This window comes from Oncorhynchus mykiss, chromosome 16 (genome assembly GCF_057628025.1).
Source record: "Oncorhynchus mykiss isolate SJ-2025 chromosome 16, ASM5762802v1, whole genome shotgun sequence".
NCBI lineage: Eukaryota > Metazoa > Chordata > Actinopteri > Salmoniformes > Salmonidae > Oncorhynchus > Oncorhynchus mykiss.
In genome coordinates this window covers 6084040-6109739 of record NC_143037.1, presented here as the reverse complement: position 1 = coordinate 6109739, position 25700 = coordinate 6084040, and the positions used below count along the sequence as shown (strand labels likewise).

Here is a 25700-nt window from a genome sequence, read left to right as displayed (position 1 = left end):
CCTACGCACATACCTCCACACAAACAGTAGATATCCTACGCACATACCTCCACACAAACAGTAGATATCCTACGCACATACCTCCACACAAACAGTAGATATCCTACGCACATACCTCCACACAAACAGTAGATATCCTAAGCACATACCTCCACACAAACAGTAGATATCCTACGCACATACCTCCACACAAACAGTAGATATCCTACGCACATACCTCCACACAAACAGTAGATATCCTACGCACATACCTCCACACAAACAGTAGATATCCTACGCACATACCTCCACACAAACAGTAGATATCCTACGCACATACCTCCACACAAACAGTAGATATCCTACGCACATACCTCCACACAAACAGTAGATATCCTACGCACATACATACACACGAACAGTAGGTGAGTTGTATCCTTCCTCAGAGTTCTCACCACTGTTTATCACTACCCAGCGCTGTCAGTTCCATTCCCCGAGATTTGAGGAACCTACGTTTCTCAAGAGTTCTAGCCAGGTCGGGTCAAACACAGTTGAATTGTTCTCGGTGTTTTCTTAGATACACACACACACACTTGCCCTCTCGCATGTCTCTACCGAACATTATTGGACTTATGTTTAGTACTTGAATCATTCATTATACATGCTACATAAACTAATAGTTACGTTTCAGGGTGGAATACTTGAATCATTACCTTTATGCATATAATTCCCTTATCAGTCTGTCAAGAGAATTATAATTAAAAGGTACACCAAAATGAGAGATATGGCTTTAGATAAACGTATTTAAAACCCTATTGAAGTAGAACTCAGTGAGAACATCTGTAGGCCAGCAAATGTGAGAGTTTTCAGTGCGCAAAGGAGCCAGACCTACAAAGACCGCTACGCACCTGCATAAGGTAAGTGTGAATACCAACTACTGAGGAGTGTGTAGGAAAGGAGTGTGTAAGAAAGGTGTATATTTCCCATGTCTGAATCAGGCTCTATGTGGGTTGAATGCTGTAACAACCCAGAATAAAACAATGAATAAAAGTCCCATGATGGTAGTGACTGTCCATTACTGCTGATCACTTATTAACCTTAATTAATCTACATTACTTTAATAAAATATTTCAGTTAAGTAATATTTCAGTTGTGTGTATATATATATATATATATGCATGTTTTATTTGATTACTTTATTCCATGTGGTTATGTCATCTCTGTAGTAGCAGCCAGCCGCCTTCTAGCTGTTTTCATGCAGTAGCAGCCAGCCATCTAGCTGTTTTCATGCAGTAGCAGCCAGCCAGCCTTCTAGCTGTTTTCATGCAGTAGTAGCAGCCAGCCATCTCTGTTTTCATGCAGTAGCAGCCAGCCAGCCTTCTAGCTGTTCTCATGCAGCAGCAGCCAGCCAGTCATCTAGCTGTTTTCATGCAGTAGTAGCAGCCAGCCATCTCTGTTTTCATGCAGTAGCAGCCAGCCAGCCTTCTAGCTGTTTTCATGCAGTAGTAGCAGCCAGCCATCTCTGTTTTCATGCAGTAGCAGCCAGCCAGCCTTCTAGCTGTTTTCATGCAGTAGTAGCAGCCAGCCATCTCTGTTTTCATGCAGTAGCAGCCAGCCAGCCTTCTAGCTGTTCTCATGCAGTAGCAGCCAGCCAGTCATCTAGCTGTTTTCATGCAGTAGTAGCAGCCAGCCATCTCTGTTTTCATGCAGTAGCAGCCAGCCATCTAGCTGTTTTCATGCAGCAGCAGCCAGCCAGCCATCTAGCTGTTTTCATACAGTAGCAGCCAGCCATCTAGCTGTTTTCATGCAGTAGCAGCCAGCCATCTAGCTGTTTTCATGCAGCAGTAGCAGCCAGCCATCTAGCTGTTTTCATGCAGCAGTAGCAGCCAGCCATCTAGCTGTTTTCATGCAGTAGCAGCCAGCCATCTAGCTGTTTTCATGCAACAGTAGCAGCCAGCCATCTATCTGTTTTCATGCAGCAGTAGCAGCCAGCCATCTATCTGTTTTCATGCAGTAGCAGCCAGCCATCTAGCTGTTTTCATGCAGCAGTAGCAGCCAGCCATCTATCTGTTTTCATGCAGCAGTAGCAGCCAGCCATCTAGCTGTTTTCATGCAGCAGTAGCAGCCAGCCATCTATCTGTTTTCATGCAGCAGTAGCAGCCAGTCATCTATCTGTTTTCATGCAGCAGTAGCAGCCAGTCATCTATCTGTTTTCATGCAGCAGTAGCAGCCAGCCATCTATCTGTTTTCATGCAGCAGTAGCAGCCAGCCATCTATCTGTTTTCATGCAGCAGTAGCAGCCAGCCATCTATCTGTTTTCATGCAGCAGTAGCAGCCAGCCATCTATCTGTTTTCATGCAGCAGTAGCAGCCAGCCATCTAGCTGTTTTCATGCAGTAGCAGCAAGCCTTCTATTTCTGTTCTCTCTAATGAGTCATCCTATATATTAGCTGGCTTTAAAGGGTTTGGCAACATCACGAACATGATGCATGTACATAAACACTATGTGGTGTTATGCAGGGCCGGCTCCAGCCATAAGCTACGTAAGTGGTTGCTTAGGGCCCCAGGCCCTAGGCCCTAGACCTGGCAACCCTGGGCATATGCGAACGTGAGTAGATTACCTTGAAAACAACGGTCGGACATCTTGGACGCAGTCTCCACTTCTTATTAAACCTCTTGTGATGATAACCCATGTGATGGGTGGAAGAGAGAAGAACCGACAAAATGACTTACTACAACCATTTATTACGAAACTATCAAAACAGGAAATGTAGATGACTTGTTATAATACATGGAGAGAACCGAACCAACTGTGTAATGCCTTTAGTCAAATCATTAAACAAATCCATACATTTACGTGGGTGTCGGCTATCGCTTTATCTGATTGAATCTAGGCCTTACTCCTCCTCAGATACAGTGGACTATGAGGGCAGAGAAGTCCAGCCAGGTCGCCCAACATCCACTGTGAAATTCGACGTCCGTCCAAGGTAAGCAGGACGTCGGGAGATGACTTCAAAATAGGAACAGTAGGAACAACGAGTGTAAGGCGTTGTGGAACAACCGTCAAGTAGGCCGTTGTGGACTGGGATGGCGGATGGGCGTATGCCGTGAGTTTCGGCACCGAGGGTCATGAGTTCAATCCCAAACTTTAACCATTCAAAGTAAATGCCTAAACTTAACCTTGGCAATTTGACATTTGTGGACAAATGTTGGATTCTGCATTGAGACCAAGTACGTTGGAGAAGTCAGTCTGGATTTGCCATCTTTTTCCTCCTCTCTCCTCCCGTCTCCTCCTCCTCCCGTCTCCTCCTCCTCCCGTCTCCTCCTCCTCCCGTCTCCTCCTCCTCCTCCTCCCGTCTCCTCCTCCTCCCGTCTCCTCCTGTCTCCTCCTCCTGTCTCCTCCTCCCCCCGTCTCCTCCTCCTCCCCCGTCTCCTCCTCCTCCCGTCTCCTCCTCCTCTTCAGATGAAGTGTACTATCAACACAGAGAAGGCCGATCCCACAGCCAGTCCCAACGTCAGGAAGAAGCTCATGACCACGCCTGCGGGCTCTGCCAGGTCCCGTGGCACCACCTTGGGTCCGTAGATCATGGGCAAGGTGCCCAGGTATCCGTTGGTGATGCCCAGGAGACAGATGAAGAAGACAGGGAAGAGGTCGTGGCTGAAGAGGACCGTGTGAAGGTGGTCTCTGGGCTAGAGGTTACACAAAGACATTGAAAAAAAATTAAAGACAAGTTTCTATAAGACAAACTAAATGAAAGCAAAGGTAGCGTCCCTATGGGTCCTGGTCAACAGTAGTGCACTAGTGCCCTATAGGCCCTGGTCAAAAGTAGTGCACTAGTGCCCTATAAGCCCTGGTCAACAGTAGTGCACTATAGGCCTTGGTCAAAAGTAGTGCACTAGTGCCCTATAAGCCCTGGTCAACAGTAGTGCACTAGTGCCCTATAGGCCTTGGTCAAAAGTAGTGCACTAGTGCCCTATAAGCCCTGGTCAACAGTAGTGCACTAGTGCCCTATAGGCCCTGGTCAAAAGTAGTGCACTAGTGCCCTATAAGCCCTGGTCAACAGTAGTGCACTAGTGCCCTATAGGCCCTGGTCAAAAGTAGTGCACTAGTGCCCTATAGGCCCTGGTCAAAAGTAGTGCACTAGTGCCCTATAAGCCCTGGTCAACAGTAGTGCACTAGTGTCCTATAAGCCCTGGTCAAAAGTAGTGCACTAGTGCCCTATAAGCCCTGGTCAACAGTAGTGCACCAGTGTCCTATAGACCCTGCTCAAAAGTAGTGCCCTATAGGCCCTGGTCAAAAGTAGTGCACTATATATAGGGAATAGGGTGCCATTTTGATTTTTTTCTGGATTTTTGTTTTAGATTCCGTCTCTCACAGTTGAAGTGTACCTATGATAAAAAATTACAGACCTCTACATGCTTTGTAAGTAGGAAAACCTGCAAAATCGACAGTGTGTCAAATACTTGTTCTTCCCACTGTGTGTGTATTATGAGGCATTATAAAGGACGTTATAACGCATTATACAGTGCCTTGCGAAAGTATTCGGCCCCCTTGAACTTTGTGACCTTTTGCCACATTTCAGGCTTCAAAAATACAGATATAAAACTGTATTTTTTTGTGAAGAATCAACAACAAGTCGGACACAATCATGAAGTGGAACGACATTTATTGGATATTTCAAACTTTTTTAACAAATCAAAAACTGAAAAATTGGGGGTGCAAAATTATTCAGCCCCTTTACTTTCAGTGCAGCAAACTCTCTCCAGAAGTTCAGTGAGGATCTCTGAATGATCCAATGTTGACCTAAATGACTAATGATGATAAATACAATCCACCTGTGTGTAATCAAGTCTCCGTATAAATGCACCTGCACTGTGATAGTCTCAGAGGTCCGTTAAAAGCGCAGAGAGCATCATGAAGAACAAGGAACACACCAGGCAGGTCCGAGATACTGTTGTGAAGAAGTTTAAAGCCGGATTTGGATACAAAAAGATTTCCCAAGCTTTAAACATCCCAAAGAGCACTGTGCAAGCGATAATATTGAAATGGAAGGAGTATCAGACCACTGCAAATCTACCAAGAACTGGCCGTCCCTCTAAACTTTCAGCTCATACAAGGAGAAGACTGATCAGAGATGCAGCCAAGAGGCCCATGATCACTCTGGATGAACTGCAGAGATCTACAGCTGAGGTGGGAGACTCTGTCCATAGGACAACAATCAGTCGTATATTGCACAAATCTGGCCTTTATGGAAGAGTGGCAAGAAGAAAGCCATTTCTTAAAGATATCCATAAAAAGTGTTGTTTAAAGTTTGCCACAAGCCACCTGGGAGACACACCAAACATGTGGAAGAAGGTGCTCTGGTCAGATGAAACCAAAATGGAACTTTTTGGCAACAATGCAAAACGTTATGTTTGGCGTAAAAGCAACACAGCTGAACACACCATCCCCACTGTCAAACATGGTGGTGGCAGCATCATGGTTTGGGCCTGCTTTTCTTCAGCAGGGACAGGGAAGATGGTTAAAATTGATGGGAAGATGGATGGAGCCAAATACAGGACCATTCTGGAAGAAAACCTGATGGAGTCTGCAAAAGACCTGAGACTGGGACGGAGATTTGTCTTCCAACAAGACAATGATCCAAAACATAAAGCAAAATCTACAATGGAATGGTTCAAAAATAAACATATCCAGGTGTTAGAATGGCCAAGTCAAAGTCCAGACCTGAATCCAATCGAGAATCTGTGGAAAGAACTGAAAACTGCTGTTCACAAATGCTCTCCATCCAACCTCACTGAGCTCGAGCTGTTTTGCAAGGAGGAATGGGAAAAAATTTCAGTCTCTCGATGTGCATAACTGATAGAGACATACCCCAAGCGACTTACAGCTGTAATCGCAGCAAAAGGTGGCGCTACAAAGTATTAACTTAAGGGGGCTGAATAATTTTGCACGCCCAATTTTTCAGTTTTTGATTTGTTAAAAAAGTTTGAAATATCCAATAAATGTCGTTCCACTTCATGATTGTGTCCCACTTGTTGTTGATTCTTAACAAAAAAATACAGTTTTATATCTTTATGTTTGAAGCCTGAAATGTGGCAAAAGGTCGCAAAGTTCAAGGGGGCCGAATACTTTCGCAAGGCACTGTACACATGTACTACATAGAAGGTGTTACTAAAAAGACTACTAAGACGTGTTGCAATAAGAATAAAAAATGTTTTTTTATTTTAAACAAATGTTTTATTGTTTTTTTTAACAAAGATTATATTCAACTGAGTGCTGGTCTTTTAATTAAAAAATATAGATATATTTGATGTGATCGACTGCCTGGTCATGTGTCTAGCCAATGAGTGACAAGGAGTTGGCATGGTAACACAGACAGACTGGCACCCTTTACCTTATTTCCACTAGAGGATAAGAGTTCAAATCAAATCAAATCAAATGTATTTATATAGCCCTTCGTACATCAGCTGATATCTCAAAGTGCTGTACAGAAACCCAGCCTAAAACCCCAAACAGCAAGCAATGCAGGTGTAGAAGCACGGTGGCTCGGAAAAACTCCCTAGAAAGTTGTGGACGTTCTCTCCTTTTCTTTACCTGGTAGTTGCAGAACATGAGGAGAGGCACCAGGACTGTCCGGGAGAGGACCAGGGCGGGGAGGACTCTACTGGTGGGGCCTGGGACCTGCAGCCAGGCCGTGGCCTGGCGACCACAGAAGTCAGCCACGTTGTAGAGGAAGAAGCTGGAGAGAAGATAATGACTACATTATTCCCCCATGGTCCATATTCATAAAGAGTCTCAGTGGTGGTGATCTAGGATCAGGTCATAATGAGTCTCAGTGGTGGTGATCTAGGATCAGGTCATGAGTCTCAGAGTAGGTGATCTAGGATCAGGTCATAATTAGTCTCAGAGTAGGTGATCTAGGATCAGGTCATAATGAGTCTCGGTGGTGGTAATCTAGGATCAGGTCATAAAACTTTTCAGTAGGAGTTGTGATCTAGGATCAGGTCATAATGAGTCTCAGAGTAGGTGATCTAGGATCAGGTCATAAAGAGTCTCAGAAAGAGTGGTGATCTAGGATCAGGTTCTCCCTGTCCATGTAATCAATTTCATTATGATCTAAAAAGCCAAAACCCTCCTCTGTAACGCTTTCATAGCATATCAAGCATACATATAGGAAGCATAGATACACGACGACCGCATTCAACCAGCTGTAGAAGGCCATAAGCAAACAAGAACATGGTCATCCAGCTCTTAGTGACAGGGGACTTTAATGCTGTAAAACTTAAATCTGTTTTACCTCATTTCTATCAGCATGTCACATGTGGAGCAAAACTCTAGACCACCTTTACTCCACACACAGAGACGCATACAAAACTCTCTCTCGCTCTCCATTTGGCAAATCTGTCCATAACTCTATCCTCCTGATTCCTGCTTACAAGCAAAAACTAAAGCAGGAAGTACCAGTGACTCGCTCGATATAGAAGTGGTCAGATGAAGCAGATGCTAAACTACAGGACTGTTTTGCTGGCAGACTGGAACATGTTTGGGATTCATCTAATGGCATTGAGGAGTACACCACATCAGTCACCGGGCTTTATCAATAAGTGCATCGAGGACGTCGTCCTCACAGTGACCGTACGTACATACCCCAACCAAAAGCCATGGATTATAGGCAACAGTCGCACTGAGATAAAGGGTAGAGCTGCCACTTCAAGGAACGGGACACTAACCTGGAAGCTTATAAGAAATCCCACAATGCCCTCCGGCGAACCATCAAACAGGCAAAGCGTCAATACAGGGCTAAGATTGAATCGTACTACACCGTCTCTGATGCTCGTCAGATGTGGCAAGGCTTGCAAACTATTACAGACTACAAAGGGAAGTCCAGTCACGAGCTTCCCAGTGATACGAGCCTACGAGACGAGCTAAATTACTTCTATGTGCGCTTCAAGGCAAGCAACACTGAGTGATCACACTCTCCATATGCGCGTATGGAGAGTGGAGCACCAAGTCTAGGTCCAAAAGGCTTCTAAACAGCTGACTACCACCAAGCCATAAGACTGCTGAACAGATAATAATGGCCACCCGGACTATTCACATTGACTCCCTCCTTTTTTTAATGCGGCTGCTATTCATTGTTTATTATCTATGCAGTCACTTCACCCCTACCTACATGTACAAATTACCTCAATTACTTTGACTAACTGGTGCCCCCGCACATTGACTCAGTACCAGTACACCCTGTATATAGACTCGTTATTGTGATATTTTTAAAAAAGTATACAAATAAAAAAAACTTTAGTTTATTTTGTAAATATTTTATTAACCTCTTATTTTGCTTAAAACTGCATAGTTGGTTAAGGGCTTGTAAGTAAGCATTTTACAGTAAGGTCTACACTTGTTGTATTCAGCGCATGTGACAAATACAATTTGATTTGATATAGACACCTAATGAAAAAATAAAGAGCCGAATCAGTCTGATTCTCACCTGGTGATGGGGGTGAAATATGTTGTTGTCCAGGGGCTGCCACTCTTCTGGTTAACAGACTGAGAAGAGAAGACAACATGCTGTCCTGGTTAACAGACTGAGAAGAGAAGACAACATGCTGTCCTGGTTAACAGACAGAGAAGAGAAGACAACATGCTGTCCTGGTTAACAGACAGAGAAGAGAAGACAACATGCTGTCCTGGTTAACAGACAGAGAAGAGAAGACAACATGCTGTCCTGGTTAACAGACAGAGAAGAGAAGACAACATGCTGTCCTGGTTAACAGACTGAGAAGAGAAGACAACATGCTGTCCTGGTTAACAGACTGAGAAGAGAAGACAACATGCTGTCCTGGTTAACAGACTGAGAAGAGAAGACAACATGCTGTCCTGGTTAACAGACTGAGAAGACAACATGCTGTCCTGGTTAACAGACTGAAGAGAAGACAACATGCTGTCCTGGTTAACAGACTGATAAGAGAAGACAACATGCTGTCCTGGTTAACAGACTGAAGAGAAGACAACATGCTGTCCTGGTTAACAGACAGAGAAGAGAAGACAACATGCTGTCCTGGTTAACAGACTGAAGAGATGACAACATGCTGTCCTGGTTAACAGACAGAGAAGAGAAGACAACATGTTGTCCTGGTTAACAGACTGAGAAGAGAAGACAACATGCTGTCCTGGTTAACAGACTGAAGAGAAGACAACATGCTGTCCTGGTTAACAGACAGAGAAGAGAAGACAACATGCTGTCCTGGTTAACAGACTGAAGAGATGACAACATGCTGTCCTGGTTAACAGACTGAAGAGATGACAACATGCTGTCCTGGTTAACAGACTGAGAAGAGAAGACAACATGCTGTCCTGGTTAACAGACTGAGAAGAGAAGACAACATGCTGTCCTGGTTAACAGACAGAGAAGAGAAGACAACATGCTGTCCTGGTTAACAGACAGAGAAGAGAAGACAACATGCTGTCCTGGTTAACAGACAGAGAAGAGAAGACAACATGCTGTCCTGGTTAACAGACAGAGAAGAGAAGACAACATGCTGTCCTGGTTAACAGACTGAGAAGAGAAGACAACATGCTGTCCTGGTTAACAGACTGAGAAGAGAAGACAACATGCTGTCCTGGTTAACAGACTGAGAAGAGAAGACAACATGCTGTCCTGGTTAACAGACTGAGAAGACAACATGCTGTCCTGGTTAACAGACTGAAGAGAAGACAACATGCTGTCCTGGTTAACAGACTGATAAGAGAAGACAACATGCTGTCCTGGTTAACAGACTGAAGAGAAGACAACATGCTGTCCTGGTTAACAGACAGAGAAGAGAAGACAACATGCTGTCCTGGTTAACAGACTGAAGAGATGACAACATGCTGTCCTGGTTAACAGACAGAGAAGAGAAGACAACATGCTGTCCTGGTTAACAGACTGAGAAGAGAAGACAACATGCTGTCCTGGTTAACAGACTGAAGAGAAGACAACATGCTGTCCTGGTTAACAGACAGAGAAGAGAAGACAACATGCTGTCCTGGTTAACAGACTGAAGAGATGACAACATGCTGTCCTGGTTAACAGACTGAAGAGATGACAACATGCTGTCCTGGTTAACAGACTGAGAAGAGAAGACAACATGCTGTCCTGGTTAACAGACTGAGAAGAGAAGACAACATGCTGTCCTGGTTAACAGACTGAAGAGAAGACAACATGCTGTCCTGGTTAACAGACTGAGAAGAGAAGACAACATGCTGTCCTGGTTACAAGACTGAGAAGAGAAGACAACATGCTGTCCTGGTTAACAGACTGAAGAGAAGACAACATGCTGTCCTGGTTAACAGACAGAGAAGACAACATGCTGTCCTGGTTAACAGACTGAGAAGAGAAGACAACATGCTGTCCTGGTTAACAGACTGAAGAGAAGACAACATGCTGTCCTGGTTACAAGACTGAGAAGAGAAGACAACATGCTGTCCTGGTTAACAGACTGAAGAGAAGACAACATGCTGTCCTGGTTAACAGACAGAGAAGACAACATGCTGTCCTGGTTAACAGACTGAGAAGAGAAGACAACATGCTGTCCTGGTTAACAGACTGAAGAGATGACAACATGCTGTCCTGGTTAACAGACAGAGAAGAGAAGACAACATGCTGTCCTGGTTAACAGACTGAGAAGAGAAGACAACATGCTGTCCTGGTTAACAGACTGAAGAGAAGACAACATGCTGTCCTGGTTAACAGACAGAGAAGAGAAGACAACATGCTGTCCTGGTTAACAGACTGAAGAGATGACAACATGCTGTCCTGGTTAACAGACTGAAGAGATGACAACATGCTGTCCTGGTTAACAGACTGAGAAGAGAAGACAACATGCTGTCCTGGTTAACAGACTGAGAAGAGAAGACAACATGCTGTCCTGGTTAACAGACTGAAGAGAAGACAACATGCTGTCCTGGTTACAAGACTGAGAAGAGAAGACAACATGCTGTCCTGGTTAACAGACTGAGAAGAGAAGACAACATGCTGTCCTGGTTAACAGACTGAGAAGAGAAGACAACATGCTGTCCTGGTTACAAGACTGAGAAGAGAAGACAACATGCTGTCCTGGTTAACAGACTGAGAAGAGAAGACAACATGCTGTCCTGGTTACAAGACTGAGAAGAGAAGACAACATGCTGTCCTGGTTAACAGACTGAGAAGAGAAGACAACATGCTGTCCTGGTTAACAGACAGAGAAGAGATGACAAAATGCTGTCCTGGTTAACAGACTGATAAGAGAAGACAACATGCTGTCCTGGTTAACAGACTGATAAGAGAAGACAACATGTTGTCCTGGTTAACAGACTGATAAGAGAAGACAACATGCTGTCCTGGTTAACAGACTGATAAGAGAAGACAACATGCTGTCCTGGTTAACAGACTGATAAGAGAAGACAACATGCTGTCCTGGTTAACAGACTGATAAGAGAAGACAACATGCTGTCCTGGTTAACAGACTGATAAGAGAAGACAACATGCTGTCCTGGTTAACAGACTGATAAGAGAAGACAACATGCTGTCCTGGTTAACAGACTGATAAGAGAAGACAACATGCTGTCCTGGTTAACAGACTGATAAGAGAAGACAACATGCTGTCCTGGTTAACAGACTGATAAGAGAAGACAACATGCTGTCCTGGTTAACAGACTGAGAAGAGAAGACAACATGCTGTCCTGGTTAACAGACTGATCAGTGAAGACCACACTAGATAATATAACATAACATACAATAAAATAACTTAATTGTCCCCAAGTTGACTACTGTCTTAGAATACAGTTTGTGTTGTAGACTAGCAGCCCTGTTCACCCCCCTCAGAACTGTCATTGTTAATAAGGAGACATCTTCGTCCTTCTACCTGGATGCCAGAGGAGACGGCAGGGAACACCATTATAGAGATGAAGAAGACGTAGAAGACACAGAGACCCAGGAGCCATGTCTTCTGAAGGATGGGTTTTAGAGGAGGGACGGACACGGAGGAGACCGTGCTCGCTGGTGTCCCCTCCGGGCCGTCCGCCTCACCGCGGGGCTCTGGTATAGACCCTGACTTGTTGTACTCTGCTGCCAGCATGTAGTGCCTGAGGAAGGGAAACGGTTTCAGTAGGGAAAGGGAAAAGGGGGGGGGGGGGATACCTAGTCAGTTGTACAACTGAAATGTGTCTTCCCCATTTAACCCAAACCCCTCTGAATCAGAGAGGTGCAGGGGGGGGCTGCCTTAAATCGACATCCACGTACACAACATTTAAATCATGTATCATCTATGCAATAACGTCGGTAACACCTGTAGGTTATATGTTTTTTTACACTTGTCAGAACTGATTCCAGATCAGTTTCATGATTGCCGATGCTCAAATGGTTCATGATAGAATTTCAGCAAGGTGAGCTGATCTTAGATCTGTGCCTAAAGGGAAACTTACTTCCAGAGTGATATGAGAGGTAACATCTTTAACTGAATATTTTAACTGAGGCTATGTATAAAAGGTCTATAACATTGTTGTCTCTCTATGTTATTAAGTCATTTAGTAAGAAGTCACTGACCTTTGACCCTTGTAATGTATTAGAACAAAACAGAAGTTAATGCCCGAATAGTAAACTATGTCCAACAAGCTTTTGTTCAAAACACTTCCTGGTTTACTTCTGGAATTGTTTTTCTCCCAGGAAACATTGTTTACTGTTCAGCATCAACAGCTGTTTGTTCTCTGTAATATTGCACCTCATGATCTAAGAGCTCCTGCAGGTTTATCACACCGATGACCTGACAACACACCGATGGCCTGACAACACACCGACAACACACCAATGACCTGACAACACACCAATGACCTGACAACACACCGACAACACACCAATGACCTGACAACACACCAATGACCTGACAACACACCGATGACCTGACAACATACCGATGACCTGACAACACACCGATGACCTGACAACACACCGATGACCTGACAACACACCGATGACCTGACAACACACCGATGACCTGACAACACACCGATGACCTGACAACACACCGATGACCTGACAACACACCAAAGGTCAAAGGAGCCACCTGTGAGAAGTTTTTTTTTGACAAAGACTCATATCAAAAGGTTAACAAACAGAAACTGGGAAGCGTTTATTTTATTCTCAGTATCAATAAAGCTTGTTTCCTTGGTTTCGGGAGAGGAGACTAGTTTCAGTTAACTGTGGCTTGTCTGACCACAACAGAAAAAAACTCAGAGGCACTACAGTTCCTCATCATCTCTCCCCACATCTCCCTCAGCCTCTTTGACACATGTGCATGCACATTGTTGTAAAGTCTATATTAGTCCTCCTGCTGTCCCCAGTCCACCCGCTGTCCCCAGTCCACCCGCTGTCCCCAGTTCACCCGCTGTCCCCAGTCCACCCGCTGTCCCCAGTTCACCCGCTGTCCCCAGTCCACCCGCTGTCCCCAGTCCACCCGCTGTCCCCAGTCCACACGCTGTCCCCAGTCCACACGCTGTCCCCAGTTCACCCGCTGTCCCCAGTCCACCCGCTGTCCCCAGTCCACCCGCTGTCCCCAGTTCACCCGCTGTCCCCAGTCCACCCGCTGTCCCCAGTCCACCCGCTGTCCCCAGTCCACCCGCTGTCCCCAGTCCACCCGCTGTCCCCAGTCCACCCGCTGTCCCCAGTCCACCCGCTGTCCCCAGTTCACCCGCTGTCCCCAGTCCACCCGCTGTCCCCAGTCCACCCGCTGTCCCCAGTCCACCCGCTGTCCCCAGTCCTCCCGCTGTCCCCTGTCCACCCGCTGTCCCCAGTTCACCCGCTGTCCCCAGTTCACCCGCTGTCCCCAGTTCACCCGCTGTCCCCAGTTCACCCGCTGTCCCCAGTCCACCCGCTGTCCCCAGTCCACCCGCTGTCCCCAGTCCACCCGCTGTCCCCAGTTCACCCGCTGTCCCCAGTCCACCCGCTGTCCCCAGTTCACCCGCTGTCCCCAGTCCACACGCTGTCCCCAGTCCACACGCTGTCCCCAGTTCACCCGCTGTCCCCAGTCCACCCGCTGTCCCCAGTCCACCCGCTGTCCCCAGTTCACCCGCTGTCCCCAGTCCACGCGCTGTCCCCAGTCCTCCCGCTGTCCCCAGTTCACCCGCTGTCCCCAGTTCACCCGCTGTCCCCAGTTCACCCGCTGTCCCCAGTTCACCCGCTGTCCCCAGTCCTCCCGCTGTCCCCAGTCCACCTGCTGTCCCCAGTCCACCTGCTGTCCCCAGTCCACCTGCTGTCTCGACCTCTGAATGCTCGGCTATGAAAAGTCAACTGACATTTACTCCTGAGGTGCTGACTTGCTGCACCCTCTACAACTGTGATTATTATTATTCGACCATGCTGGTCATCTATGAACATTTGAACATCTTGGCCATGTTCTGTTATAATCTCCACCCGGCACAGCCAGAAGAGGACTGGCCACCCCTTAGAGGTGAGGGGTTTCTGTACAGCACTTTGCTGATATCAGCTGATGTAAGAAGGGCTTTATAAATACATTTGATCGATATGGTGAGAGTGAGAGTGTTATTGCTGTGTGTGTGTGTGTGTGTGTGTGTGTCTGTGTGTGTCTGTGTCTGTGTGTGTGTGTGTGTGTGTGTGTGTGTGTGTCTACCGTGAGTAATCCAGCTTAGGCAGCAGCAGGTACATGAGGATACAGAAAAGGATGAAGACATCAGCCGTCAGGAAGTAAGCTAGAGCGCTGTCAGTCACATCTTTAGCTGCTGCCAAGTCCACTATGGAGGCTACTGCACTGATAGTACCACCCATAGCCTGGCCTGGGAGAGAGGGATGGGGGAGAGAGGGGTGGGGAGAGAGGGAGGGGGAGAGAGGGATGGGGGAGAGAGGGGTGGGGGAGAGAGGGGTGGGGGAGAGAGGGGTGGGGAGAGAGGGGTGGGGAGAGAGGGATGGGGACGGGGAGAGAGGGGTGGGGAGAGAGGGATGGGGAGAGAGGGGTGGGGAGAGAGGGATGGGGGAGAGAGGGGTGGGGAGAGAGGGATGGGGGAGAGAGGGATGGGGAGAGAGGGATGGGGAGGGGGAGAGAGGGGTGGGGAGAGAGGGATGGGGGAGAGAGGGATGGGGGAGAGAAGGATGGGGAGAGGGATGGGAGGGATGGGGAGAGGAATGGGGGAGAGAGGGATGGGGAGAGAGGGATGGGGAGGGGGAGAGAGGGGTGGGGAGAGAGGGATGGGGGAGAGAGGGATGGGGGAGAGAGGGATGGGAGGGATGGGGAGAGGAATGGGGGAGAGGGAGAGAGGGATGGGGGAGAGGGATGGGGGAGAGGCATGGGGAGAGGGAGAGAGGGATGGGGAGATGGAGAGAGGGATGGGGAGAGGGAGAGAGGGATGGGGAGAGGGAGAGAGGGATGGGGAGAGGGAGAGAGGAATGGGGAGAGGGAGAGGGAGAGAGTGATGGGGAGAGGGAGAGGGAGAGAGGGATGGGGAGAGGGAGAGAGGAATGGGGAGAGGGAGAGGGAGAGAGGGATGGGGAGAGGGAGAGAGGAATGGGGAGAGGGAGAGGGAGAGAGGAATGGGGAGAGGGAGAGGGGGATGGAGAGAGGGAGAGAGGAATGAGGAGAGGGAGAGAGGGATGGGGAGAGGGAGAGAGGAATGGGGAGAGAGGGATGGGGAGAGGGAGAGAGGAATGAGGAGAGGGAGAGAGGGATGGGGAGAGGGAGAGAGGAATGGGGAGAGGGAGAGGGAGAGAGTGATGGGGAGAGGGAGAGAGGGATGGGGAGAGTGAGAGGGAGAGAGGGATGGGTAGAGGGAGAGAGGGATGGGGAGAGGGAGAGAGGAATGGGGAGAGAGGGATGGGGAGAGGGAGAGGAATGAGGAGAGGGAGAGAGGGATGGGGAGAAGGCAAAATGACTGACTGTGTTATGCTGTTATAAAATGATGTCTGGGTTAAGCAGGAGAAGGAAGTCAAATCAGCTGATGAGTGTTTCAGTTGTTGGTATGAAACTAAGATGATGTCAGCAGTGATGGGACAGATACAGAGACTCTCCAAGGGAACAGTTTGGGTGGTTTGTTATCATGTAGACTAGACTGTTGGGTATATGATATTGGTTTGTTATCATGTAGACTAGACTGTTGGGTATATGATATTGGCTAAGTATGGTATGTAGACAGATTCATCTTCCCAATATGAGAGACTTAGTGTGTGTGCGTGTGTGTGTGTGTGTGTGTGTGTAATACCTGATATGAGTGCCTGTGATATCCTCATGGGAAAATGCCCACTGATCCCGAACACAGAGCCAGAGAAGAGGTTGGACGCCCCACTGACCATAGCAACACTGGCTAAAGTCCCAAAGAAGAACTGCTCTCTACAACCAGAGGAATCCACCTGTACAGTAGCATCAGCTTTAATGTCCTGAGGTGAAAACTGTCTTAGATAACGCATACAGTACCAGTCAAAAGTTTGGACACGCCTACTCATTCCAGGGTTCTTTACTTTGACTGTTTTCTACATTGTAGAAGGAAACAAATTAACTTTTAACAAGGCACACCTGTTAATTGAAATGCATTCCAGGTGACTACCTCATGAAGCTGGTTGAGAGAATGCCAATGCAAAGGGCGACTGCTCAAATATAAAATATATTTTTTTGGGGTGGTTACTACATGATTCCCATGTGTGTTATTTCATAGTTTTGATGTCTTCATAATTATTCTACAAATGTAGAAAATAGTAAAAATAAAGAAAAACCCTGGAATGAGTAGGTGTGTCCAAACTTTTGACTGGTACTGTACATTATGGCTGTATAGAAAATAAACTGTACTTTACAGACTTGACATTTACACAATAAACCATGTTACCCAAGTCATGCTGTAAAGCCATAAATATATACAGGTACACTTCGATTCTAAAGTTTGGTGTCACTTAGAAATGTCCTTGTTTTTGAAAGAAAAGCACATTTTTTGTCCATTAAAATAACATCATATTGATCAGAAATACAGTGTAGACATTGTTAATGTTGTAAATGACTGTTGTAGCTGGAAATGACTGATTGTTTTATGGAATATCTACATAGGGGTACAGAGGCCCATTATCAGCAACCATCACTCCTGTCTTCCAATGGCACGTTGTGTTAGCTCATCCAAGTTTATCATTTTAAAAGACTAATTGACCATTAGAAAACCCTTTTGCAATAATGTTAGCAGAGCTGAAAACTGTTGTTCTGATTAAACTTTAGACTAGTTGAATATCTGGAGCATCAACATTTGTGGGTTCGATTACAGGCTCAAAATGGCCAAAAACAAAGACCTTCCTTCTGAAACTCGTCAGTCTATTCTTGTTCTGAGAAATGAAGGCTATTCCATGCTTGAAACTGCCAAGAAACTGAAGATCTGGTGCAATGCTGTGTACTACTCCCTTCACAGAACAGCGCAAACTGGCTCTAACCAGAATAGAAAGAGGAGTGGGAGGCCCCGGTGCACAACTGAGCAAGAGGACAAGTACATTAGTGTGTCTAGTTTGAGAAACAGACGCCTCACAAGTCCTCAACTGGCAGCTTCATTAAATAGTACCCGCAAAACATCAGTCTCAATGTCAACAGTGAAGAGGCGACTCCAGGATGCTGGCCTTCTAGGCAGAGATGCAAAGAAAAAGTCCTATCTCAGACTGGCCAATAAAAATAAAAGATTAAGATGGACAAAAGAACACAGACACTGGACAGAGGAAGATTGGGGGGAAAAAAAAGTGTTATGGACAGATTAATCTACGTTTGAAGGTGTTCAGATCCCAAAGAAGAACATTCCTGAGACGCAGAAAAAATGAAACGATGCTTGACGCCATCTGTCAAGCAGGGTGGAGGCAATGTGATGGCCTGGGGGTGCTTTGGTGGTGGTTAAGTGGGAGCTTTGTACAGGGTAAGAAGGAAGACTATCACTCCATTTTGCAACGCCATGCCATACCCTGTGGACGGCGCTTAAAGGGAGCCAATATCCTCCTACAACAGGACAATGAACCAAAGCACAGCTACAAACTATGTAAGAATTATTTAAGGAAGAAGCAGCCAGCTGGTATTCTGTCTATAATGGAGTGGCCAACACAGTCACCGGATCTCAACCCTATTGAGCTGTTGTGGGAGCAGCTTGACTGTATGGTACGTAAGAAGTGCCCATCAAGCCAATCCAACTTGTGGGAGGTGCTTCAGGAAGCGTGGGGTGAAATCTCTTCAGATTACCTCAACAAATTGACAACTAGACTGCCAAAGGTCTGCAAGGCTGTAATTGCTGCAAATGGAGGATTCTTTGACGAAAGCAAAGTTTGAAGGAGACAATTATTATTTCCATTAAAAATCATTATTTATAACCTTGTCAATGTATTGACTATATTTCCTATTCTCTTTGCAACTCATTTCATGTATGTTTTCATGGGAAAACAAGGACATTTCTAAGTGACACCAAACTTTTCAACGGTAGTATATATATTACACACCTTGACCATGACCGTGGTCACTATGAACACAGCCAAGATGATGAGCAGAGACGACAGGATACGCACCACTGGGGACAACCTGAGAGAGAGGCAGACAGAGAGAGACTGACTGAGAGAGACTGACTGAGAGAGACTGACTGAGAGAGACAGAGAGAGAGACACTGACTGAGAGAGACTGACTGAGAGAGACTGACAGAGACTGAGAGAGAGAGAGACTGACTGAGAGAGACTGACAGAGACTGAGAGAGAGAGAGACTGACAGAGAGACAGACAGAGAGAGACTGACTGAGAGAGACTGACTGAGAGAGACTGACTGAGAGAGACTGACAGAGAGAGACTGACAGAGAGAGACTGACAGAGAGACTGACTGAGAGAGACAGAGAGAGAGAGAGAGAGAGAGAGAGACTGACAGAGAGAGAGTGAGAGAGACAGACAGAGAGAGACTGACAGAGAGAGACTGACAGAGAGAGAGAGAGAGAGAGAGAGAGAGAGAGAAGGAGAGAGACAGACAGAGAGAGAGAGACAGAGAGAGAGACTGCCTGAGCGAGAGAGAGAGAGACTGACAGAGAGAAAAACTGACAGAGAGAGAGAGACTGACAGAGAGAGAGAGACTGACAGAGAGAGACTGACAGAGAGAGAGACTGACAGAGAGAGACTGACAGAGAGAGAGACTGACAGAGAGAGACTGACAGAGAGAGACTGACAGAGAGAGAGACTGACAGAGAGAGAGACTGACAGAGAAGGAGAGACTGACAGAGAAGGAGAGACTGACAGAGAGAGACTGACAGAGAGAGAGACTGACAGAGAGAGAGACTGACAGAGAGAGAGACTGACAGAGAGAGACTGACAGAGAGACTGACAGAGAAAGAGACTGACAGACAGACTGCCTGACTGAGGGATTGGTCAACAGTAGGGGACGTGATTCTTCAATGTGTTTGCCGTCATTCAACGAGAAAGAGGAGAGAGCAGAAAGCTAGGCCCTAAAACGGCGTCACTGTCAACATTTATGACAGATTTCTTGATTTATTTTTGAGATAGTGTTTCTGGCTATGTTGTTGCTTCAGTGGCTCAAGAAGGACAAAACAACAGTAATATTGTATAAGACATTCGCTTCCGTGTTCTGCTAAGAGAGAACCAAACCTACATATGAGGATGCATTAATGGTATGGTTCGAAACCTGCATTGCTTGCTGTTTGGGGTTTTAGGCTGGGTTTCTGTACAGCACTTTGATATATCAGCTGATGTACGAAGGGCTACATAAATACATTTGATTTGATTTGATTATGGTGTTGCTGATCACACAGGAAGTAGACCGAGTGGATTAAATTAGACGGCAAAGACTGCTCAACACATGACCTGGGTTCAAGTACTATTTGAAATCTTTCAAATACTTTTGAGCGTTTTCTTTAGCCTACCTGGAGTGCTAGGTGGGCGGGGTTTTAGAGACCATTCTGTTGGTCCCATTGTGCCAGCTCAAATCAGGCACATACAAAACTATTTTGAAATGATTTAAAATACTAGTTGAACCCAGGTCTGGTCAACGCATATGAGAGACTGGGATGGTGTTATTCAGACCTAGCTGCCACTTTAAACTAATTACACATAAGATGTACTTCATTAACTTACAGAGACACACCCAGAGGGGATGGAGGCAATGGGGGACATCCGCACAGTAGAACCACGAGAGCAATTATCAGGGGTCAAGCGTCTTGCTCAAGTGTACAACATCCTTAATACCTAACATTCCGTTCAGCCAGAGGGACGGAGACTACGTTCATAATTGTAGACTGTCCCAGACCAAGCCTGATCCCAGATCTGTTTGTGCAGTCGTGAGTTGTTAACTAACTATGAGTTGGCAAGACAGCACACACAGATCTGGGATCAGGCGTTTACCCATTTCCTTTAGTAGAGGAGATTCAGCAACTCTCGGAGGACAATGGACGTTAATACACAGAAAGCTCTTAAAGGGCCAAAACGTGTTAAGTTTCAGGAAGTAGCAGTGATGCCTTCCCTTAGCACTTAAAAAGGTCCAAACACACTGCAGGACTGTGATATGAAGGTCACGGTGTGGAAGGACACTGAGTCCTTTATATCCAGAACAGACCGTCTGTTTAGCTGAGAGAACACGTGACCTCACAGGCTCCAAGTGTTTGTAGCCAGGCCTACTGATTGGCTGATTGAATCTGGTTCCTTTAATGATGTTCTCTGAAACAGGGATTTGGCATCTGTGTGTGTTTTGTAGGTAATTGAGGACCAGACAGGACCGAAGGCATTGTGGAGGTTACCTGTTAACTAGTAGGTAGTTGAGGACCAGACAGGACCGAAGGCATTGTGGAGGTTACCTGTTAACTAGTAGGTAGTTGAGGACCAGACAGGACCGAAAGCATTGTGGAGGTTACCTGTTAACTAGTAGGTAGTTGAGGACCAGACAGAGGACCGAAGGCACTGTAGAGGTTACCTGTTAACTAGTAGGTAGTTGAGGACCAGACAGAGGACCGAAGGCACTGTAGAGGCGATGGCCAGATAGCTCTCAAAGTAATCCTGTCAAGGCCAGAGGGAAACATTCACATTTTAGTCATTTAGCAGAGACTCTTATCCAGAGAGTCTAACAGTCAGGGCATTCATCATAGACCTTCCCCACTCACAGCCCGTCAACCCTTATACGGGCTGAAAATGGCAGATTTAGTCTAAATTGAAACTCAGTGTCTGTACAGTAACATGCTATACATGATGTCAGTGTCTGTACAGTAACATGCTATACATGATGTCAGAGCTCAGTGTCTGTACAGTAACATGCTATACATGATGTCAGTGTCTGTACAGTAACATGCTATACATGATGTCAGTGTCTGTACAGTAACATGCTATACATGATGTCAGTGTCTGTACAGTAACATGCTATACATGATGTCAGTGTCTGTACAGTAACATGCTATACATGATGTCAGTGTCTGTACAGTAACATGCTATACATGACGTCAGTGTCTGTACAGTAACATGCTATACATGATGTCAGTGTCTGTCCAGTAACATGCTATACATGACGTCAGTGTCTGTACAGTAACATGCTATACATGATGTCAGAGCTCAGTGTCTGTACAGTAACATGCTATACATGACGTCAGTGTCTGTACAGTAACATGCTATACATGATGTCAGAGCTCAGTGTCTGTACAGTAACATGCTATACATGATGTCAGTGTCTGTACAGTAACATGCTATACATGATGTCAGTGTCTGTCCAGTAACATGCTATACATGATGTCAGTGTCTGTACAGTAACATGCTATACATGATGTCAGTGTCTGTACAGTAACATGCTATACATGATGTCAGAGCTCAGTGTCTGTACAGTAACATGCTATACATGATGTCAGTGTCTGTACAGTAACATGCTATACATGATGTCAGTGTCTGTACAGTAACATGCTATACATGATGTCAGTGTCTGTACAGTAACATGCTATACATGATGTCAGTGTCTGTACAGTAACATGCTATACATGATGTCAGTGTCTGTACAGTAACATGCTATACATGATGTCAGTGTCTGTACAGTAACATGCTATACATGATGTCAGTGTCTGTACAGTAACATGCTATACATGATGTCAGTGTCTGTACAGTAACATGCTATACATGATGTCAGTGTCTGTACAGTAACATGCTATACATGATGTCAGAGCTCAGTGTCTGTCCAGTAACATGCTATACATGATGTCAGAGCTCAGTGTCTGTACAGTAACATGCTATACATGATGTCAGAGCTCAGTGTCTGTCCAGTAACATGCTATACATGGTGTCAGAGCTCAGTGTCTGTACAGTAACATGCTATACATGATGTCAGTGTCTGTACAGTAACATGCTATACATGATGTCAGTGTCTGTACAGTAACATGCTATACATGATGTCAGTGTCTGTACAGTAACATGCTATACATGATGTCAGTGTCTGTACAGTAACATGCTATACATGATGTCAGTGTCTGTACAGTAACATGCTATACATGATGTCAGAGCTCAGTGTCTGTCCAGTAACATGCTATACATGATGTCAGAGCTCAGTGTCTGTACAGTAACATGCTATACATGATGTCAGTGTCTGTACAGTAACATGCTATACATGATGTCAGAGCTCAGTGTCTGTCCAGTAACATGCTATACATGATGTCAGTGTCTGTACAGTAACATGCTATACATGATGTCAGAGCTCAGTGTCTGTCCAGTAACATGCTATACATGATGTCAGTGTCTGTCCAGTAACATGCTATACATGATGTCAGTAACATGCTATACATGACGTCAGGTTCTCCATTTGATCCACAGTACCGAGGATAACATGACCTTACACCCTGAGGTGTCCTGAACAGAATAAGCCTGTTTGTTGTATTGTGAACACAATTAGCAGCACGTGTAACAGTATAGCTTCTGTCCCTCTCCTCGTCCCAAACTGGGCTCGAACCAGGGACCCTCTGCACACATCAACAGCAGTCACTCACGGAGCATCGTCACCCATCGCGCCACAAAAGCCGCGGCCCTTGCAGAGCAAAGGGGAACCACTACTTCAAGGTCTCAGAGCGAGTGACGTCACCGACTGAAACACTATTAGCGCACCACCGCTAACTAGCTAGCCATTTCACATCAGCCACACACGCACCTGAACGCAGTCAGGACTCCTTTCTACGGGCACCAACATTACAATCTGTTTGTCTGAAGTGGCTTTTGGAACGGCTAACACTATAGTTTAACTAGCCATGTTGGCAATAGAATTACTTTAAAATGACACCCACTATTTATATCTTTATTTAACTAGGAAAGTCAGTTAAGAACAAATTCTTATTTTCAATGACGGCCTAGGAGAGGGGCAGAACGACAGATTTTTACCTTGTCAGCTCTGGGATTTGATCTTGCAACCTTTCGGTGACTAATCCAACGCTCTAACCACTAGGCTACCTGCCGTCCCTACACTCTAACCACTAGGCTACCTGCCGTCCCTACACTCTAACCACTAGGCTACCTATCGTCCCTACACTCTAACCACTAGGCTACCTGCCGCCCCTACATTCTAACCACTAGGCTACATGCCGCCCCTACACTCTAACCACTAGGCTACCTGCCGTCCCTACACTCTAACCACTAGGCTACATGCCGTCCCTACACTCTAACCACTAGGCTACCTGCCGTCCCTACACTCTAACCACTAGGCTACATGCCGTCTCTACACTCTAACTACTAGGCTACCTGCCGTCCCTACACTCTGACCACTAGGCTACATGCCGCCCCTACACTCTAACCACTAGGCTACCTGCCGCCCCTACACTCTAACCACTAGGCTACCTGCCGCCCCTACACTCTAACCACTAGGCTACCTGCCGCCCCTACACTCTAACCACTAGGCTACCTGCCGTCCCTACACTCTAACCATTAGGCTACCTGCCGTCCCTACACTCTAACCACTAGGCTACCTGCCGTCCCTACGCTCTAACCACTAGGCTACCTGCCGTCCCTACGCTCTAACCACTAGGCTACCTGCCGTCCCTACGCTCTAACCACTAGGCTACCTGCCGCCCCTACACTCTAACCACTAGGCTACCTGCCGCCCCTACACTCTAACCACTAGGCTACCTGCCGCCCCTACACTCTAACCACTAGGCTACCTGCCGTCCCTACACTCTAACCATTAGGCTACCTGCCGTCCCTACACTCTAACCACTAGGCTACCTGCCGTCCCTACACTCTAACCACTAGGCTACCTGCCGTCCCTACACTCTAACCACTAGGCTACCTGCCGTCCCTACACTCTAACCACTAGGCTACCTGCCGTCCCCCCCCTCTTATAATTGTGTTGCAAGTGAAAGAACACTTCAATTCCTGTCAAGTGATTTAATGCAGTAGACACACACACACACACACACACACCTTCACACACACCTACACACACACCTTCACACACACACACACACACACACGCACTTTCACACCTACACACACACCTTCACACACACACACACACACACTCACACCTTCACACACACACACGCACACACACTTTCACACCTACACACACACACCTTCACACACACACACTCACACTAAGGTCTGAGCGCGGCTCCTCTCCGTGCCCGTCAGTATTATTGCTCAGCTTGTAGGTCCAGTAGTGTTTAGCTGTAATGAAGAAGTTCCAGGGGAGCAGGGAGCCGATGCCCAACAGGAAGAAGATCATGTACACCATACAGTAGGAGTCTTCTGGACAGTGGCGGGAGGCTAGGGGCCGCCCGGTGGCCCCCGGGGGTCCTGCATGGTGCTGCTTGGGCAGGAGAGGGGCCCTGTCTATCTACAATGTAAGGAAGTGGATATGGGGAAAAGTTATAAAAGTTAGCATTGGGTTAGTGTAGCACTGAAAATAAAGCAGTTTAATATTCACTATAATGTCCAGAGTTTTTAGATTTTTTGCCTTTCTAAATGATATGTTGTGATGTCCACACCTTAGCGCGCGCACACACACACACACACACACACACACACAATTGTGCAAGTTCTCCCACTTAAAAAGATGAGAGAGGCCTGCAATTTTCATCATAGGTACACTTCAACCATGACAGACAAAATGAGAAAAAAAAATCCAGAAAATCACATTGTAGGATTTTAAATGAATTTATTTGCAAATTATGGTGGAAAATAAGTATTTGGTCGATAACACAAGTTTATCTCAATACTTTGTTAAATACCCTTTGTTGGCAATGACAGAGGTCAAACGTTTTCTGTAAGTCTTCACAAGGTTTTCACACACTGTTGCTGGTATTTTGGCCCATTCCTCCATGCAGATCTCCTCTAGAGCAGTGATGTTTTGGGGCTGTTGCTGGGCAACACGTACTTTCAACTCCCTCCAAAGATTTTCTATGGGGTTGAGATCTGGAGACTGGCTAGGCCACTCCAGGACCTTGAAATGCTTCTTACGAAGCCACTCCTTCGTTGCCCGGGCGGTGTGTTTGGGATCATTGTCATGCTGAAAGACCCAGCCCCGTTTCATCTTCAATGCCCTTGCTGATGGAAGGAGGGTTTCACTCAAAGTCTCACGATACATGGCCCCATTCATTCTTTCCTTTACACGGATCAGTCGTCCTGGTCCCTTTGCAGAAAAACAGCCCCAAAGCATGATGTTTTCACCCCCATGCTTCACAGTAGGTATGGTGTTCTTCGGATGCAACTCAGCATTCCTTGTCCTCCAAACACGACAAGTTGAGTTTTTACCAAA

At 46.3% G+C, this 25700-nt stretch overlaps 1 protein-coding gene across 4 annotated transcripts in view; it reads right to left on the bottom strand.

Moving 5' to 3' along the window:
- Positions 1-2710: 2710 nt before the first annotated feature.
- Positions 2711-25700, bottom strand: part of slc29a3 (solute carrier family 29 member 3) — a 35082-nt gene continuing 12092 nt past the window's right edge. The window contains exons 3-11 of one of the 4 annotated variants that reach the window (XM_090201810.1): positions 24537-24779; positions 20904-20986; positions 18446-18524; positions 16204-16351; positions 14625-14787; positions 11865-12084; positions 8468-8526; positions 6574-6718; positions 2711-3668 (exon numbers count right to left, since the gene is read on the bottom strand). In XM_090201810.1, coding sequence (XP_090057936.1) covers positions 3438-3668; positions 6574-6718; positions 8468-8526; positions 11865-12084; positions 14625-14787; positions 16204-16351; positions 18446-18524; positions 20904-20986; positions 24537-24779 — 1371 coding nt within the window. In that variant the 3' untranslated portion in view covers positions 2711-3437. Of the gene's footprint in view, positions 3669-6573; positions 6719-8467; positions 8527-11864; positions 12085-14624; positions 14788-16203; positions 16352-18445; positions 18525-20730; positions 20795-20844; positions 20987-24536; positions 24780-25700 lie in introns of those variants that run through there. The other 3 variants (XM_090201811.1, XR_016487093.1, XM_090201812.1) reach the window with 3 other exon arrangements.